This window comes from Procambarus clarkii, chromosome 82, assembly GCF_040958095.1.
Source record: "Procambarus clarkii isolate CNS0578487 chromosome 82, FALCON_Pclarkii_2.0, whole genome shotgun sequence".
Taxonomy (NCBI): Eukaryota; Metazoa; Arthropoda; class Malacostraca; order Decapoda; family Cambaridae; genus Procambarus; species Procambarus clarkii.
This window is the reverse complement of record NC_091231.1, coordinates 220,510-240,174: the sequence shown is the minus strand read 5'-3', so window position 1 is coordinate 240,174 and position 19,665 is coordinate 220,510. Positions and strand designations below refer to the sequence as shown.

The following is a 19,665-nucleotide window of genomic DNA, read 5'->3' as shown; positions in this document are numbered from 1 at the left end:
TGGGCCTGGAGAGTGTGACAGTGGGGATGGCAGACAGGATGATACTAGGCCCCGTATCAAGCAGTAGTGAACAGATATAAACGGCGAAATATTCAAAGACAGTGAGGAGGACATAACAAAGAAATAAAAAATGAAGCCATGCTCAGCAGGACGTGGGAGATGCAGACTAATAGAAGGAAGAGGCTGTTGTTCCCTACAGTGTCAACTGAATTTTCATCAAAAGCTGGAGTGGACGGTTCGTTTGGCTAAGGAGTTTTTTGAATATGAACCACTGTTCAAGGAGGCTGTCAATGTAATCAATCAGAGCTTTAATATACTAATCTCTCATCTCATTTTTTCTTGTAATGTATTTGTTATCACTTTATTAACTGATAGAATTTACCTACTTAAAATTATCTGTTAGATTAAGGACCTGCCCGAAACGCTGCGCGTACTAGTGGCTTTACAAGATTGTAAATACTATGCTATGTATTCTCACAAACCCAATGTACCTTCTTGCATATAAATAAATAAATAAATAAGCATGACGTTTCTCTCCAGTGAAACCAAAGAAAACGTAAAGGCTGACGCGATGCAAGCGACCGCCGCCACAATAACAACCCAGGTGTTGGAGCCTTGGAGGTGACCACTCGGCCCCCGACCACTCGTGACCTTGCAGTCATCGGGAGGACAAACCCTTCATGCAAACTATGAAGAAGAAGAAGAATAGGACTCCTGGTTCAACCTTTATTTATATATAATAAGGTACACTCATTAGGGTTTGAGCATAACATTTTTTTTGTAATGCCACGATCACGCTACTTCGCCAGAAGACATGTTGAAGTGTTTACTATAGGTTTAGATACCGTCGTCAGGCATTCCTGTTCAATAGCCCAGATCTATACGGCTACTGGCACACACTTGTCTCCTGAAGTCCCAGGGTAGTTAACAGGTTTTTAGATTCTTTTCCGGTTCGATAAATTAAAAACATTACCAAAACACACATTAGTATGTTTTTGTAGGGTTTTCAATTGATCATGCTGTCATGCATACTGTGTTCAGTTTTAATGGTAAGTGGTTCCCAAGAGAAGAGCCACAAAACAAGAGAATGGTCGAAACCAGCATTTGGTTACAGAGGGTTTTGTCTGAAGATTCAGCAAAGTGAAAACGCCGCCAAAGAACATGAGCACATCATGCTTTTTTGCACAGTAATATGTACAGCAATGTTCAGTGGTTCCCACAATACAAGTTACCAACACATGGGCGGCCGTTGTTATTTGTTCACCTAGGATTGTGGGCCTGTGGGTACCAAATAAAGTATGTTATTATAGGAATATTAAGCATTACTGTTGAAAGGAGAATAATATGGGTATGTCTCATAATATACATGTTTATACTGGTGAAATGCCTTTTATTATGGGTGATGACCAAACCACACATCAGGAAATGAAGAAACGTCATCGTTTCTTCATTTTCTGATATGTAGTTTGATGATGATATCTTCAGCCACGTTATTGTGACACATGCTTTATTATGATGGATAAACTACCTGGCTGAACGCTGTCACTAGTCTTGCCTATCATTTGGTGAATGTCATAACTTCTATTATCTACATACAGTGCAGTATTTTGGGTGGTGTCTTGTATTTGTAAATATTCCATCCTCAGACAGATTGTGGTGTAATTTTATTAAATGTTCTTTCTATTCATTCCTTTTAGGATTTCATAAAAGTAAATTTTTCTATAGTATTTTTTATATCAAATTTTATTACAAACTTACTTAGGTGGCAGTTCTATCCTAAACGATAAATCTTCATATTTACTGTTGAATTTAATCATAATTTTTTTTTTATATTTCAGAATGTTATTTAAAACATTTAAACATGAATGTATTTTCAAGAAGCCTAACTTTTGAACTGATCTCCAGAACCTGATGTAAGAACAACAATACTCTCTTAAAATGGATTCTCTTAATAATATTCAATCAAAGAAGAACCATAATGGATCTACATCCTGTATATTAGCTAAACTGGTTTTTACACCAGTTGCAGCATTGCAAGGTGAGTTCATTCATTTTGAAAATGTGTTGCATTGCTTATATGCAATGATAAAATATATAGTATATATTTACTATAGTTTTCCCTGAATGCTCTGTGTTCCCTTCTATGAGGCTGTGGGTCCCTATAATTGCACCAGTGGTGGTCCCCCCCTATATATATACTATATAAATTATAAAGCATTATTTATCCTCATGCAGAAAGGTAATAATTATTAGGCTACATATCTTGTAAAATATTAAGTTTGGCTGAAATTTAGCTAAATAATGTAATGTATACAATTGAAAAGTAGTGACTTGTGCAGTGTGATGCAGTTAATGCAATCAAATGTATAATGCTGCATCATTTTGAACATGCTTTTGTAAGGTGTTTTCTTCTCTGAACAAGGAGATAATGCAAGTCAAATGTCATCAAAATGCCAGTTGTTTAGATGAACTGTCATTAGTTGTCTCATTGTTGAGATCCTCTAAAGAATAAATAAAATTTAAGTCCTTTGAAAATTGTATTAAAGTATTTCTTGAATACTTTGTGGTAATGTTTATTTCCATGGAAGTGTGGATGGCAGTTTATATTTCTTGAAGTTTGGTAAACTTAGCAAAGCCATAAAACTAGTAAATATTGTTCAGTGTTTCTTTATAGTACCAGAATATTATTCATATCTCGTCTAGAAAGTGGGGCCGAGTTTAAACAATACAAGGCTATAGCTAAATTACTAAATATATCACTAAAGTATATAACAATAAATTAGACAATACTTGCAGTACAGTAGATAATGATTGTTTTATATAATGCCCTACTTAAAGTACCTGAGCCAGGATTCAATAATCATTTATGCATCTATTTACAAGCCTGTACATCTTGTCTCAATCTTTGGTGGCTTTGTTTACATTTATTAAACAGTTTATAACCTCTGAAGCACTAGGAGGCTGCCTATAACAATAACATATGATTGGGAAGTTTTGATGCTTGTTAACTGTTTAATAAATGTAAACAATGCTGCTAAATATTAAGGAAAATAATGTACAGGTTTGCAAGCATTTGCAAAAATGCTTAATGGAATCCTGGCCCTGTTTATTGAATGGAAGCTGTTTGAAATGGCTAAGAGTTTTTATGCAGAGAATGTGATGTGTGTGAAAACTGCATGAAATGTTGGCATTTGATCAGTTATGACAAGAACACAATGTCACTAGGTTTGCTATCAACATTGATGGAATATATTGCAGAAAATGCCACTCAGTGACAAGCCTCTGTTATAGAAAACTTCAAGCGAAGCATTGTCGGCCCGTGGGCAGAATAAAGGTCCTAAAAAACTGTATCTAGGAGATAATTAGAGGGAGAAGGGATGCTGAAGTATTTGAGACAGTTATGAAAAGTAACTACTGTACTGTATATGGTAATTGTTCTAAGAGTTTGATGGGAGAAAAGGATGTGCTAACTTAGTAGTGTGGCAAAATATTTTGGAGGATATAGTCAGCCTATTGTACTGACAAAATATTTGGTTTGTGTTTACAGTTAAAACTCAAAGAAAACTTCAAAATATTCATTCACTAAGCATTGCAATGCTGCCAGTAGTGGCAGCCAATCGAGGTTTTAATGGTCAGTGGGTTACTCTTATAACCAAGACTGACGTTTTTCCTGCTTTACTTGTCCTCGATAAGAAGTTAAAAGAAAACATTGCCATTATTGCTGAAAGTAAGTTTTCATTAAGTTTTTTTTTAAATGCTGTAGTCATTATACACAGTAATTCTTGAATATATGAAGTTACATTTATATAATAAAATAAGATATTTTTCCTTTATCAGTACAGTACTGTAAATGTATATGTAATTTTACTTATATTTGCAGGTGTTTCTTTAGATCAAAATTTGTGCGAAGGGGATGAAATTACAGTATCTTCAGAGTGTCACAAACTGTATGCAGAGGAAGTTTCATTTTGTCTTCTCTCCAACAAAGAATTAAGCGAGTCTACTGCCTTTACACAGTTCTTAAAGGAACAACTTGTGATTAAACGTCTGATTATTTGCTCTGGTATGACTATTTTTCTTCATTACTTAAGCCAAGAAATTATTTTAAAGGTTCAAAATGTAAAATTCTATGCATTGCAAACAGCAAGCTGTCAGAAGAAACCATTTCAGTGTATCTGGCAGACTCAAATAGTTACAGAAAGTGTGGCAGGTGCAGACACAAAATTTGAAATAAAAAAAATTAACTTTGAAGATATTGGTGGATATCAACACGAACTGCAAAGCTTGCACCATCAAATTCATATGTTGTTTACCCCCACCATAACCAATGTCAAGCCAGTGAAAGGTATATTGATCAGTGGGCCATCTGGGTGTGGCAAGAGTTTGATAGGTGAGGCTCTGAAAACTAAATATGGTAATAAACATATTAGTATCAGGCTTGAAGAAGTGAAGAGCAAATTTCGAGGAGAGACTGAACAAAGAATGAAGCATCTTTTCACCAAAGCTCTAAACAGGTTAGTTTTCTAAGACATTTAAAAAAATTTACACTATGAATTGTTAGTCTATTTGTTTGATCATTTTTATGTAATATTTTGCATGTACTCTTGAAAGCATAGACATTTACAGTGATAGGTAGTTAAAAGATCAAAAACAAAAACACAAAGATTTTCAAATACTGCACAGTAATTTTAAAATATTAAATTTTTATTAGAAATGTGAAAATGCACATTAATTCAAGCTGTCACTATTAAGCATTGCTGGACCATGGATGGGCTGTATTTCTTTGCAGTCACTGTTTGCTTTCTTGAGTTGAAGTAAAATCAAAATCCATCGATAAAAAGTCAGTCCACCAGGGTACTGTGCTTGCTCCTGTGCTTTTTCTCACTCTCATATTGGACATAGACAGTGACACAAACTATAGTACCATATTATCCTATGTAGAAAACACTAGGATTTGTATTAGAGGGACTGGTTTCAAATTTGTACATGGAAGTAGCTAAGCTAATGCCCAAGTACTCATGTACTGTACTATTAGTACAGTTCTCATGTCCAGCACCATTTCTACATCAAGTACTCTTGCTAAGCAGGGTATACTGTATGCTCAGAGCCCCTGTTCTACACCCATTCTCTTCCTCCTGTTTCCTTTTGAACTGATGCATTTTCCCCCCATAAAAGTGGGAACAAAGTATTAAAGATGATTTCTTTTTCATAGAGCCCCATGTCTTCTCTTCATTGATGACTTGGATGTGCTGTGCAGCTCCCGAGACAAGGGCGGAGATACTGGAATAGTTACAGCATTACTTCACCTTATGGATGGTCTTGGTGCCAGCAATGATGGTAATTCTTTTTATTCTAATGATAATTTTATTGATTTTTCTGGGGGGAGCCCCTTTGGCTCCCCGGAGTTATCCAGGCTGATATGAATGTATTAGACCCCTGGCATCAGTCAAAGCGATTGAAGTTCTTAGGCCTACAGGGAACCACAAGCCAGAACCTGGAGCCCCTCAGAGAGATACGAGGCGCAATGGCCTATAGAAACCCCCGTGCGGTTGGAAGCATTCTATGTCTGCCATCAACCGGGTCAGGCACCCAGAAAGGTAGGTTACCTTACCTTACCTTACTTTACCTTACCAAAACAAACCCTATCTGGTTAAAATATTGCTACAGATAGCGGAACTGGTGGACAGAACTTCCCCAATGGTTATGAAATCCTTCCGATTCCCCATGAGGCGGAAGGGGGAGCCCCAGACCCCCGTGCCGGCTATCCACACCTTAAGTTCTCGGCTGATGTGTGACTGGCGGGTCGTACGACTCTGGCTCCGAAGAATCCTCTCAGTGCTGTGCCTTGTGGTGTGGTCCTGTCTCAGTGGTGGTGTGCGAGCCAGTAGTAGTTTCAACCATACTTAGGTTGTGTGCGCCTAGGGTTATCTTCCCTATGTGCCCTGTAAGTAATGCCCTTGTGGCTTGGGTTACCTTCCACAAGTCACTTGGGGGCTGCCTCCACAGTGGTCTTTACTCCTCAGTGATTGACCATCCTTGGGATCAGCTGGGGTGTTTCATGCACCACTGTTTGTCTCTGGGTAGGAGGTAGTATCGTCACTGGTTTGGGGGACAATTTACTGTGCAGCTGTTCTTCGTCTGATATAGTTCCGCCTGGGTACGTTATTGTTACGACCCTTGACCTCTGGGTATGGTTCCTTTGCTTTTGGAGTTGTAAAATATATAATAATGCAGCCTTGCCTACTACAAATGTCTAGGGTAAATAAATCAACTTAGGTTTACTTGGGAGCGAGTTTGAATGCCTAAATACGTGTTTGTTCGCCCCTGTTCTTCCACGGAATGTCAACACTAATATTGTGTAAGCTTGCATGATAATAGACACAAAGTTAATGACTGTCATAGATCACATTTCATTCTGTCTCCCACCATTTATTTGGATTTTACAAGTTTGATCTATTGTTTATTATTAATCAACAGGAATAATTGTAATTGCCACAGCAACTAAACCACAGACTCTTGATGCTGCATTACGGAGACCTGGCAGGCTTTCCCATGATATTGTTTTATCATCTCCTGGTGATGCTGCCAGAATGGACATCCTAAAGAAGCTACTTATAAGGTGTGTTTCCTTCCATTAAATCCTATCCAAATTCCCTGTCCTTGTAGTCCTTCCAAGTGCTAGGAGATATTGCTAAGTCATACTGGCTTAGTGATGTCTCCTGAATATTACCTTACCTGTAAAGTGTGTGAATATGCTTTGTGAAATTAATTGGACAAGTTCTTTGTTCACCACTTAATTGTAATTTGTTGGGTACTGGGTACAGTATTATGAATTAACATCATTAATCTGATTTCCTCCGAACACATGCTCTTCAACAAAAAAATTCATGAAGTAAGCATCTTTTTATATATTGATTTTCAGTGTACCCAATGATATAAAGGAATCAGAACTCGATACAATAGCTAGTAATGCCCATGGGTATACTGGCGGAGATCTACGGGTTGTTGTGATGGAGTCGATCATGCAGGCAGAAGGAAAGAATCTAACGAAACGAGACATAGAAGCATCACTAGCAGCCATTAAGCCTGCAGCACTTAGGGATTCCTCAGCACCTGAGTATAAGGTGAGAGTTTGCACAATTAAACCAATCTTTAAGTGATATTGCCTCATGCAGTCATGTGAAGCAGGAGGTTGATTGTGATGCCAATTAATGGTCTAAATTTTTCCGTGTGTAAAAGTGGGCCACATTAAATCGTCTCGTGTATACCAGAAGACGACAGTGTGTTAGTCTAGTAAAGTTTTTATTTGATGTTATATTTATATTTTATAGGTCTATTTGCATAATTTGTTTGTAAATATGAGGCTTCGTGTTGCAATACTACATGAATTTCAGGTTTCTTTCTAATACTATAAATATCTACAATATATAATTCGTACAGGTTTATTTCAGGTTAAGCTATCGGACGTTTGTGGCTATGATGTGATTAAATCGCAACTACACGAAGCCATTAGTTTAACCCTGACACATGGCCAAGTATTCCAGAAGTGTGGAATTCCTTCACCATCAAGATTTTTGTTATTTGGGCCACCGGGTTGTGGGAAGTCTTCCATCATCATGGCCATGGCTGCCAAGTTTCATCTGCATGTCATTCCTGTCAAAAGATCCACTGTTCTTGGCAAATATTTTGGGGAATCTGAACAAAATCTAGAAAAAATATTCATGCAGGTAACATTTAATATTGCTTTAAACTTGTCATTCTTGATACATTATGATCTATTAAATATGAAAATTGCAAAACATTTTTGTAGTCTCATTCTCATTTTTCCATTGTTTTATAAATTTTTCTGTTTTGTTTATTTGGATTGTATTTTAACTTTATACTAATTACACTGTATCATTGTATAATCCAGTATGTTATGTTGTATTAACATCTTGCTTAACTTGTTTACATTTAGGCATAATTTTTCTATATTTTGTGATACCATGTTTCCCAGGTAAAGTCACTCCATAAAAGCAATACCTCCAAGAATTGTTGTCAGTATACCATTCTAGAATGTTCTATACCTTTTGCACCATCATCAAGCCTCTCAAACATGCTCTTTTCATCATATAAAAGGACTTTAATGCTGTTAGTAAGCTCCCTCCCATTCCATAGATCTTTAAAATCTCCCACAATGCTTCATGATCAATTCGGTTATACGCTGCTTCTAAATCCGTAAAGGCAGCATACAGTTTCACCTATTTGCTTGAAACTTTACCACAATTCTCATTCTAAAACTCTTATCTGTACAGACTTTTCCATGTTCTAAACCCATCCCTTTCTTCACCTATTCTGCTTTCTGTTCTCTCTTATTCTTTCATTTTGCACCCTTCCATAAACTTTTCCTGAGGTATTAAGTAAACTAATCCATCTATAATTCCTGCAATATTCTTTACCTCTACCATCTCCACAACAATGCCTTTGTCCATGTATCAGGTAAAATTCATGGACATTTAATTTTACTGAGAATTAACGTTATTGCCACATTCCAACCTGTTCTCTCAATTTGCTGCTATTTGGAAAATGCAACCATTTTGCCTAACCATGTCCTCTTCACCTGATTCTGATTGTATGTTTTGACATTATTTCTGTGGGGAGCCCCTACGGCTCCCTGGAGCTTATCGGGCTAATGTATGTTATGTTAGACCGGGACATTAGCTAAGGAGTTCAGACCTACCAGGGACCAGCGCCAGAACCTGGCCCCTTCAGAGAGGTTTCAGGGAGCAATGGCCCTGGAAAACCCCATATGGTTGGGGGTTTTCCTTATCTGCCATCGACCGGGGTTAGGCACCCAGAAAGGTAGGCGTAACAAAACAAACCCCACATGGTAAGAAACTACAACAAAAACCGAACGGAGGTAGAAAACTCCCTACAATCCCAAGGAAACAAGCAAACAAGCAAACATCACACTTTACTGCCGCGCCGATCGTCCGCGCAGCCCTCCCCACCCCGGGAGGGGGAGGGGGGAGCCCCGGACCTACCGCGCCGGCTGCCAAGCTCCAGTTCGTTCGCTAATGTCAACCGGGATTGACGCTTCTCTGGCCTCAGTTTCCTAGGCGGTGTTTGCCTTGTGTGGCGTTCACTGCCGTGTGTTGTGGTGTGCGGTGGCCAGGAGTACTTCATCAGTGCCGGGGCTGCATGTGCTTAGTGGCTGACTTCCCTAAGCGCCCTGTGAGTACTGCCCTTGCGTAACAGGGTTATCTTCCCTGGGGCGTTTGGGAACCATTCCCGTAGAGGTTCTTGCTGCTCGGCATTTGCCTCGCCCTTGGGGCCAGCTGGGGCTTGGGACCCTTGTTTGGCCCTGGGTAGGGATTGGTATTGTGCTGGTTAGGGCGTCAAGGTGTTGCGCAGCCTGCCACCTAAGCGGCGGCCGGTTTCTGTTGCCTCTGGAGACGGTGTACTTTTGCGGGGTTTTTCTTTTGTTTTTCATTTTCTTGCCTGGTGGGGGTCTGCCTAAGGTGGTTATAGTTCCACTGGTAGTGTTTGGCGGCCCTCTGCTAGGCCCCCGTGCTTGTACACGTCTCAGGGGTTTTCAGTGCTATAATCTACCCTCTTGTTATGTTTGGGTTTCTTCACCGGTTAGCAACACCTTGCCCGGGCTTCCCGTAGTTGTTACCCTACGGGCCCTGGAAACCCCTGTCTGGGCTCGGGGGACCATTGAATGTGTCTTCCGGGTTCCAACCCGTCTTGAACGGGATCGTTGGTTGCTGTTCCCTTGTCTCCGGGTGACAGTCGCCATTTTTACCTCCGTCATGCTGCCTGTTGGGTCACTGACACCTTGACCTGGAGTCTTGCGAGTGATTCTCTGCTTGTTCTCCAGTACTCTCCTGATGTTATTACTGTTCAGAGTACAGGCGGCATCCGTGTTGCAAGCTAGGTTAGGTTGCTGCAACATGCTAGGTTGGTTTCCCACTCGAATGCCCCGTGGCCGCCCCGTTTGGTTAGGTGCTGCTCACCCCTTTCTCTCCATGTTCCCGGCTCCGGGCCGTCTGCGGGTTTCGGGGTCGGGGCGGGGTTCAGTTGCGGCAGAGACTCGGGCGGTTTTCGGGGGATGCCCCGTTCGGGTTGGGGACGGAGGTTTGAGCCTGTGCCTCCTGCCAAGGCTTCTGGGTCTTACCAGCGGCCCTTTCTTGTTGCCTTTCCCATGGGCTCTTGCTTTTCTTTAAGGGCGGAGGGCTTGGAGGCCGGCTCTGCCCCGGGGCCTCTGTTGTTGGTTCCCGGGGCTGTGGGGGTTGCCTGCTAGCAGTTCTGGGGCGGTTTTGCCCCTTCAGGGGTTTTTCTGCTGTTGGGCGTCGTTTTTCGCCCTTCCAGTCTGCTAGCTTCCCACATTTGCTGGCGTGTTTTTGTGTATTAAGCATCAGTCACAGGCCCCTGCTGGCGGCCATTTTCGTCTGCCGGTTTCCCGGCGTGGCCACCAGGGCGGCGTTGCGGTTTGTTTACATGCGTCTGGGTGTGCGAGCGAGCGTCTCTGGTGAGTTTTCAAAAAATTTGCAGGGTTTTTGTTCTCCTGTTGTCGTTTCTTTGTTTTTCTGGTGTTTTCTTGCCGTTGCCTGTTCCTCTGGGAACGTTTGGGTGTTGATTTTGGGTCTGAGCCTCTGGGTTTCGGCTCAGTGCCCCTGGCTGGTATGCTTGCTCCCACACCTTGCCCCTCGGTTTTCGGTCTGTTGGGACCATTTTCCCAGGGCGTTCTGCTGGGGTCTGTGCTTTGCCTTTTAGTGGTGTTCTCCGCCGGCAAATGTGGTGGTTTCGGCTCCCCCTGGTTCGATTCTGGGTTCCTTTGGGTTCCTTGGTTTCGTTCTGGAGGTTTCTTCCTCTTGGGCCCCCTTTTGTGGGTTCAGGGGACTTTGTTTCCTCGTGTGACCCGGTTCTGCCTTTTGGGGTTCCGGGGTCTTCCTGGCTTGCAGACTGAGCTTTTTGGGTCTTGGCACATGTTGTGGTTGTGCTGGGACTTTGTGGTTTTGCTGTCGAGGTGGGCCTTTTGATGCAGTTTTGTGCCTTCTTTGCCTGGCCGGCGTAGTGCTCTTTGCCACTAGTCGGCGGCTTGTGCTTTTACGATATATGTCCTCACCTAGTTGTGCTTGTGGGGGTTGAGCTCTGGCTCCTTGGTCCTGCCTCTCAACCGTCCGTCAACAGGTGTATCGGCTCCTGTGCCTCTTGGGCTGTCATGTCTACATGTGACATTGTATGGGGGTCAGCCTCGTTACTTGTGTGAGGAGTCGCCACATTACTTCTTAGTGCTTTCCCGTTCCCATTCTGACACTCAAAAAAAAAAAAAAAAAAAAAAATTAATTCTATCTGTGGCTCTTTTGGGTACTCAGTTTCCACCTGTGTCCCCTAGTGCGTGTGCCCCTTGTGTTACATAGCCTGTCCTTCTCAACCCTGTCGATTCCCTTGGGTATCTTGTTTGTGGTGATCAGGTCTCCCCTCACTTCCTCTTCCAGCGAAGTGTGGTTTCATTCCCGTGGTCTCTCCTCATGACTTCGGTAGTGTACTTTTTCTTTCTGAAGGGGTTCTGTTCCCTTCTCTGTTGACTGGGCGCTGGGGGAGCAGCTTGCTCTCTTGCCTCTCGCTTGGTCCCGCTGTTGGTGGGCGCTTTGGGTTGTCTTCCGGCCTCTGCTGGCGTCGGAGGACAGCTTCTCCCCCTTGGGGGGGGGTTCAGAGCTGGCGGGGTGGGCTTCTTCCCTGCGCTTCGTCGTTTCCTCTTCGTGGGTGCGTGGGGCGTGGTCGATCCGCCCCATCCTTCTGGGCTTCCCGTCTGCTCTTTGCAGTCATGAGCTTTTCCCGTCTGCTCTTTGCAGTCATGAGCTTTTCCAGTCTGCAGTTCTTCTGGACTACTTCCGTCTGCGCCCTGGATCCTCTGCCCTGCTCGGAGGACTGTTGTCTCCTGTTCGGATTCTGTTAGGGCCGGGTGCATGGATGGTGGACCTGGACCTCCAGGTCACTTCTTGGCACGTTCCTCTCCAGTTTTTCTGGGGCTAGCATGGTTGGTAATTACCTGTGTGTACTTACCTAAGTGTAGTTACAGGATGAGAGCTCCTCTCGTGGTGTCCCGTCTTCCCAGCACTCTTTGTCATATAATGCTTTGATTATAATTGTCATATTGTCATATAATGATTGTCATCTGTCATAATGTCTTATTATGATTGTCATACAATGCTTTGGTGGAGGGGCTTCAGGTTTGCTGTTTTTATTGCATTCCCTATTTTGTGAAGGGCACTTTGTATACTCTTTGCATCTTTACCGGATCTTCGTGCCCTGTCTGCGTCTGAGATTCGGTGTCTGGCCTACCTCGACGACTGGCTGGAGTGGGCTCCCAGTCAGTCCGCTTGTCTGCTCGCCAGGGGATGGTTCTTTCCAGATCGCTGGGTTTGGTTTCCTGGTGATCTGAAGGTTTTACCTTCTGTTTCCGTCCCGGGTTCGGACCTGGGCCTTGTTTCAGGCTCTTGGGCCCCTCATTGTCTTCCCTCCAGAAGTGTTACTGTGGCTGTGGTCCCGCCTTTGGCTGTTCAGGGGGGGTCCCGGGTTGCTCAGAGGTTGCTTGGGCGGTTGTGCGGGGGTTTGCACTTCGGCGTGCTTGTCTGCCCGCGGAGTCGGGTTTGGCTCCGGCGTCGGTTGGTTCCTACGGAGACTCCACTTCCGCCTCTTGCATTCCTTGGGTTCCTCTGGGGATCTGGTGTTGGTGCTGCGTCACCAGCTTCCTCTTTGGGGTTTTCGGGGTTCCGTGCCTTGGCAGCTCCCCGAGCCTTCGCTCGATGTGTTCACGGACGGGTCGTCTCTCGGCTGGGGCTTTGTGACCAGTGCTCACCAGGTCGGCCGAGGTTGATGGAGTCTGTCTGTCCGTCGGGCTCACAGCCCGGTTCAGGTGTTCATGGCTGTCTGGTTTGCGCTTCGGAGGGTTTGGGTCACTAGGTACTCTACCATTCAGCTCTGTTTGGACTGTTCTCTGGTGGTTCTTGCCGGAACCACAGGGGGTTTGGTTAACCGTGTGGTTCGTGTCCGGGGTGTGTCCTGCGTCCTGGTGGACGGCTGTCTCGGTTCATTCCTCTTAGTGGGTTGGCCAGTCGTCGCCGATTCGTTTTGTTGGCTCTGTTGGGCTTATGGACTCCTGGCCATGGACGTCTTCGGGTCGGCGTGGTCTAGGCGTCGCCCGTTTTGTGGCGCCCTTCCCACCTGCGAGGACTTCACGGTGGAGGCTTTCGGCAGGCCTGGTCGAGGTGGGGGGTACCTGTACCTCTTCTCCCGGTCCAGCTGTTGCTTCGGGTTCTGGCTCGGTTGCAGCCCATTCCCACGAGAACAGTCCTTATGGTTCCACGGTGGCCGGCCCGGCCTTCTTTTCAGACGCTGCTTGATAGGTGTCCGTACCCGGGGCGTTTTTCCTGAGGCTTCGCCTCTTTCAGCAGGCCGAATCGGTCCTGTCCGTGACTGGTTCGGCCTTCTCTTTGGCTCTTCGCGTCTGGTATTTTGACACAGGTATCGCCATCTCTATGGTGTTCAGGTGGCTTTGTTGACGGTGTCCCACCTGCGAGCTTCGTCTTGGAGACTGTATGACGTTTATTACGTTTTCTCGTTTTGTTTCCCCTCCGGCCTGCTCATGAGTCGCCTGCGACATCCTGGTCCTTGTTCAGGGTGCCTTCTTCTCTTCCCCTCAGTTTGTGGTAGCCCCTTCGGTTTCAGTTTCCTCCTCTTTGGTACTGGTGGTAGCTTTATTGGTGTGCAGCCTTTCTCTGTCCTGGCGACGGTCGAGACGGCTGCTTTCCGGAGGGGTTCTTGGGGTATTGGTTCTTGTTTGGTTTGGCCGGGGGGTGCGTCCTGTGTTGTCCAGTTGTGCTTTTTGCTGTTGCCGGCGTACCGTGCCTGGGGATGCGCTGTGGTTGATCCGGTTCCTTCGTTCCCTGTTTTCAGGGCTCGGGTCTCCCGGGTCGTCCGCAGTGTTTTCCTTCTTCCTGCGGTCTGTCTTTGCGCCCGTGCTGTTCAGACGTTTGCAGCAATTGCTGCTGTGTTGGTGACGTCTCGGGCTCATTTCGGGCGCAGGGAATTGTGGGTCGCACAGGTTTTTGGCCGCCCATCCATATGTGCGTCTGTTCTTGGGCGTTCTTGTTGCCTTGGGTCGCAGGTTTGCGACCGGTTGTCTTGGCTTTGCGTTGCAGTGTTTGTGGCGGCCGCCTCCCGGGTTAGCCCTTTCTTTTCCTTCTCTTTGGGTATGAAGCTCCAGGGAGCCGTAGGGGCTCCCCACAGAAAACCAGCGTTGAATGTAATGAAACGCCATTTTCTGGGTGAGCCCCGGAGGCTCCCTGGCAACCCTCCCTCCCACCGGTCGGCGGTTTTTTCGCGTTGGTTGAAGCTTGGCTTCCGAACTGGAGCTTGGCAGCCGGCGCGGTAGGTCCGGGGCTCCCCCCTCCCCCTCCCGGGGTGGGGAGGGCTGCGCGAACGATCGGCGCGGCAGTAAAGTGTGATGTTTGCTTGTTTGCTTGTTTCCTTGGGATTGTAGGGAGTTTTCTACCTCTGTTCGGTTTTTGTTGTAGTTTCTTACCATGTGGGGTTTGTTTTGTTACGCCTACCTTTCTGGGTGCCTAACCCCGGTCGATGGCAGATAAGGAAAACCCCCAACCATATGGGGTTTTCCAGGGCCATTGCTCCCTGAAACCTCTCTGAAGGGGCCAGGTTCTGGCGCTGGTCCCTGGTAGGTCTGAACTCCTTAGCTAATGTCCCGGTCTAACATAACATACATTAGCCCGATAAGCTCCAGGGAGCCTCCGGGGCTCACCCAGAAAATGGCGTTTCATTACATTCAACGCTGGTTTTTTCTTTGTCAGGCAAATGATTCTTCTCCTTGCATCATACACTTTGAAAATTTTGATGGTCTAGCTGGAAGAAAGAATCCTGGAGAGGATGGGGGAACTGATGTAGAGGGTCGCATTATAAATCATCTTAAGGTTCAGCTGGATGGCATTGTACGAAATGATGGCATCTTTATTTTTGCAGAAACCAACCGTCCTGATCTCCTAAACAAGGTAAACTCATTTGTATATTATTAAATATAATATCGTTACAAGTACAGGCATACCTCAGTTTAAGAGTTTAATTGGTTCCTGGAGACGCCTCGTATTCCGAAAACTCGCATTCCGAAGCTAATTTCCCCATAAGAAATAAAGGGAAATGAATTAATCCGTTCCTGACTACCCCAAAAACCCCACATCAAACTAAATTTTTATACCTAATTCATCTAAATAAACCTACAAAACTATGTTCAAGTTATTACTTACCTTGCTGTTGAATGCTGTAGGCGTATGGAAGATGGTGAGGAGGTGGGAGGAAGAGAGGAGTTACTGTTTGGAAGGGGAGTCCCCTTCCATTATCACATCAGGCAGTGAGGACTTCACTGGTATGCACACTCTGGCACATTTTGCCTGCATACCACTAGGACTTGCTTGTTTTACTAAGAATTTGTCTAATGACACTTGTTTTTCCCTACATTTTAACACTTGTCTGTAGTAAGACATCACATTATCATTTAAAAGGTCAATGCAACAGCCTGCTACAGCTTTATCTGGGTGAGTTTTTCAACAAAACTTTGCAGTTCTTCCCATACTAAACACATTTTCTAAATCAAGAAGGGACATCCTCTACTGCCTCTACTCACAGCTATTTTCTTAGGTTGAACCTTACCAATGGCTTTCTTGAGACCCATGGCAAGATATATAATGACAACTTTTATGCTCAAATGGCCAAAAAACCGATAAAAAACTGTAAATCCTTGTGAAGAATTCAGGTGGGATAGTCACTGGACACGAGACACTGGTAAACTGAGGCGCGATCGCCATGCCACCACTCGCCAGTCGGCCTGTACACGTATCAACAAACTCGCGTCCCGAGGTAACCCTCGCCTTCCGAGACATATTTTTGGAGTAAATCCTGCTCGTCTTCCGAAAAACTCGCATACAGGGACACTCGCATTCCGAGGTACCACTGTAAGAGATAAAAACAGGAAGGCTCGTGTAAAGGAAAATAAACTACAACTAAAAGCACTTGCCTCAAGTACAGTGGACCAAGGTCAGTGTGGGCGCGGACCAAGGTCAGCATGGGGGAGGACCAAGGTCAGTGTGAGGGCAGACCAAGGTCAGCATGGGGGAGGACCAAGGTCAGCGTGAGGGCGGACCAAGGTCAGCGTGAGGGACGACCAAGGTCAGCGTGAGGGCTGACCAAGGTCAGCATGGGGGAGGACCAAGGTCAGTGTGAGGGTGGACCAAGGTCAGTGTGAGGGTGGACTAAGGCTAGTATGAGGGCGAACCAGGGGCCAATGGGGGTTTGGAAAAAATAGTGCCAGTGTTTACTGCAATTTAAGTGTAGCAATAGGATAAAATTATAAATAGGAGGTGTACAGGTTACTTTCCTCATTATACTGCTCTATGGGTGGTAGATTGAAACAAACTTTTTTTTTCAAAGCAATTTTTGTGTAAATTGAGTCCAAAATGTGAATTTTTGGAGTCAATACATTTGTAAAAAGATAAGTACTCGGTATTATGAATAATTGTTCTTTTATTATAATAATTGTACAAGAGCCTTTAAATAAGTATTAACCAACTATATGAAATTATTCCCAGTACATTTTCGGAATGGTTGTACAGTACAGGTATTGCATTTCAGGATGTGATTCGGCCGGGTCGCTTCCATGAATACTACTTTGTCGACTTACCAGAACCTGAAGATAGACGTATTTTACTTAGCAAATACTTGCTTCCTTGCACATTTTTAAATGGTGTATCACTTGATGTCCTAGTCAACCAAACATCATCCTTCACAGTTACCGAGGTAATTTGATTAAACATTTACTTTATATATAAAACTATTGATGCATGCATAACCCAATTCCCACAAATATAGTGACAATATTTTAGTTCATCTTTGACCCTTAAGTTAAAAATAAGAAAGGAAAGAGGGGGAACCATTATTTTGGCAAGAAAAGGAGTGAGGTGAGATGATGTGCAAGTGAAAAGAAATATTACTCCATTTTAGACTTGATAAGGGTCCAGGACAGATGGAAATGTCTTCACTTTCATTCTCACGTGTTGGCGTTGGGTATTTATTAGCCACGTTATCGTGACTTAATATCTGCATATACACGCATGTTAATACAATAATCTATGCGGGATCCAAGAGCCGTAACTTGTTCCCCGCAAATACTACCCGAGTACAGCTAGGCAAGTATTAATTGTACTGTATTTATAGATTCTTCAGTTGTGTGAGGAGATGAAGATGCAATGTAGAGAGGAAAACGAAATGGAAGTGACTAGGCCAGAGCTCATTTCCATTGGGAGTGTTGCCCTTGACGAAGCACTGGAGGTGGTCGCACCAAACACATCTCGAAAACTTCTTCAAAAGCATAGACATTTTGCACACATTTATTGTTCCTGAAGGAGACAATGTTCAAATTAGCTTAATATATTTATCTTTAAAGGGTGGTAAATGTTATTTGTAATGTTTTATTAAAATTATAGTCTTTAAGTTATTGGAAATAAAATGAATGCCGTTAAGTAGTTGAATTGAATGGTTACCTGTCCCAGCACTGAATGGTCACCTGTCCCAGCACTGAATGGTCACCTGTCCCAGCAGTGAATGGTTACCTGTCCCAGCACTGAATGGTCACCTGTCCCAGCAGTGAATGGTTACCTGTCCCAGCACTGAATGGTCACCTGTCCCAGCACTGAATGGTTACCTGTCCCAGCACTGAATGGTTACCTGTCCCAGCACTGAATGGTTACCTGTCCCAGCACTGAATGGTTACCTGTCCCAGCACTGAATGGTTACCTGTCCCAGCACTGAATGGTTACCTGTCCCAGCACTGAGTGACTACCTGTCCCAGCACTGAATGGTCACCTGTCCCAGCACTGAATGGTTACCTGTCCCAGCACTGAATGGTTACCTGTCCCAGCACTGAATGGTTACCTGTCCCAGCACTGAATGGTCACCTGTCCCAGCAGTGAATGGTTACCTGTCCCAGCACTGAATGGTCACCTGTCCCAGCAGTGAATGGTTACCTGTCCCAGCACTGAATGGTTACCTGTCCCAGCACTGAATGGTTACCTGTCCCAGCACTGAATGGTTAACTGTCCCAGCACTGAGTGACTACCTGTCCCAGCACTGAATGGTCACCTGTCCCAGCACTGAATGGTTACCTGTCCCAGCACTGAGTGACTACCTGTCCCAGCACTGAGTGACTACCTGTCCCAGCACTGAATGGTCACCTGTCCCAGCACTGAATGGTTACCTGTCCCAGCACTGAATGGTTAACTGTCCCAGCACTGAATGGTTAACTGTCCCAGCACTGAATGGTTACCTGTCCCAGCACTGAATGGTTACCTGTCCCAGCACTGAGTGACTACCTGTCCCAGCACTGAATGGTCACCTGTCCCAGCACTGAATGGTCACCTGTCTCAGCACTGAATGGTCACCTGTCCCAGCACTGAGTGACTATCTGTCCCAGCACTGAATGGTTACCTGTCCCAGCACTGAATGGTCACCTGTCCCAGCACTGAGTGACTATCTGTCCCAGCACTGAATGGTTACCTGTCCCAGCACTGAGTGACTATCTGTCCCAGCACTGAATGGTTACCTGTCCCAGCACTGAGTGACTATCTGTCCCAGCACTGAATGGTTACCTGTCCCAGCACTGAATGGTTACCTGTCCCAGCACTGAATGACTACCTGTCCCAGCACTGAATGGTCACCTGTCCCAGCACTGAATGGTCACCTGTCCCAGCACTGAATGGTCACCTGTCCCAGCACTGAATGACTACCTGTCCCAGCACTGAATGGTCACCTGTCCCAGCACTGAATGACTACCTGTCCCAGCACTGAATGACTACCTGTCCCAGCACTGAGTGACTTATCTGTCCCAGCACTGAATGGTCACCTGTCCCAGCACTGAATGACTATCTGTCCCAGCACTGAATGACTATCTGTCCCAGCACTGAGTGACTTATCTGTCCCAGCACTGAATATCATATATTATCAAACCATTAACTCGTTACAATGTGAACTGGAATCCTTGCCCCTGCTACCTACACAAGGGTCTCGGGGATGCATTCTCGACTTTCAATCAGGAATCCTGTGTGTGACAAATGCTTGGGCACGTTTCTTTTCACATAATGCCTCTGTTTACCTAGCAGTAGATAGGTACCCGGGAGTTAGTCAGCAGTTGAGGGGCTGCATCCTGGTGAAAGTGACAATCTGCAGCTTTGTCACAAACGCTTCCATAAGGAAGAATAATAGTGAAAGCTAATCTTAGCACAAGATGCAGTTGTCGCAAACGCCTCCACAATGGAGTATAATAACCCAGCCCGTCCTCCAAACAAAGATCCAAAAGTGATTCCATGCACCCGCCAAACCCCCTGTTTATGAATGAAAAGCGGTTTACACACGACTCTCAACTGCTGACGTTCGAACATATCCGGAACAAGTGTTTCACTGACGAATTTTGTTCGAATCACAACGCTATAAATGGTTCACCCACGTACTACAAATACAAATAATCGCCAACAGAACCTAAATACCTAACCTAACCTATGCCTATATATGTACAATATGCTAATATATTATAATATTAATTTATATTTGAGAAAATTC

General features: G+C 44.7%; 1 protein-coding gene across 2 annotated transcripts; it reads left to right on the top strand.

Moving 5' to 3' along the window:
- Nucleotides 1-589: 589 nt before the first annotated feature.
- On the top strand, nt 590-17,573 carry LOC123764271 (ATPase family gene 2 protein homolog A). Of its 2 annotated transcripts, none has more exons than XM_045751833.2 (11): nt 590-744; nt 1,906-2,038; nt 3,548-3,727; nt 3,881-4,514; nt 5,213-5,337; nt 6,478-6,619; nt 6,923-7,124; nt 7,452-7,727; nt 14,856-15,053; nt 16,687-16,851; nt 17,269-17,573. In XM_045751833.2, the coding sequence occupies exons 2-11, from the start codon at nt 1,939-1,941 to the stop codon at nt 17,452-17,454; spliced, it is 2,208 nt and encodes a 735-aa protein (XP_045607789.1). In that variant the 5' UTR covers nt 590-744; nt 1,906-1,938; the 3' UTR covers nt 17,455-17,573. The 2 variants fall into 2 exon arrangements, with proteins under 2 accessions (XP_045607789.1, XP_045607787.1); XM_045751831.2 differs by having other exon boundaries at nt 592-744; nt 1,839-2,038.
- Nucleotides 17,574-19,665: the final 2,092 nt, after the last annotated feature.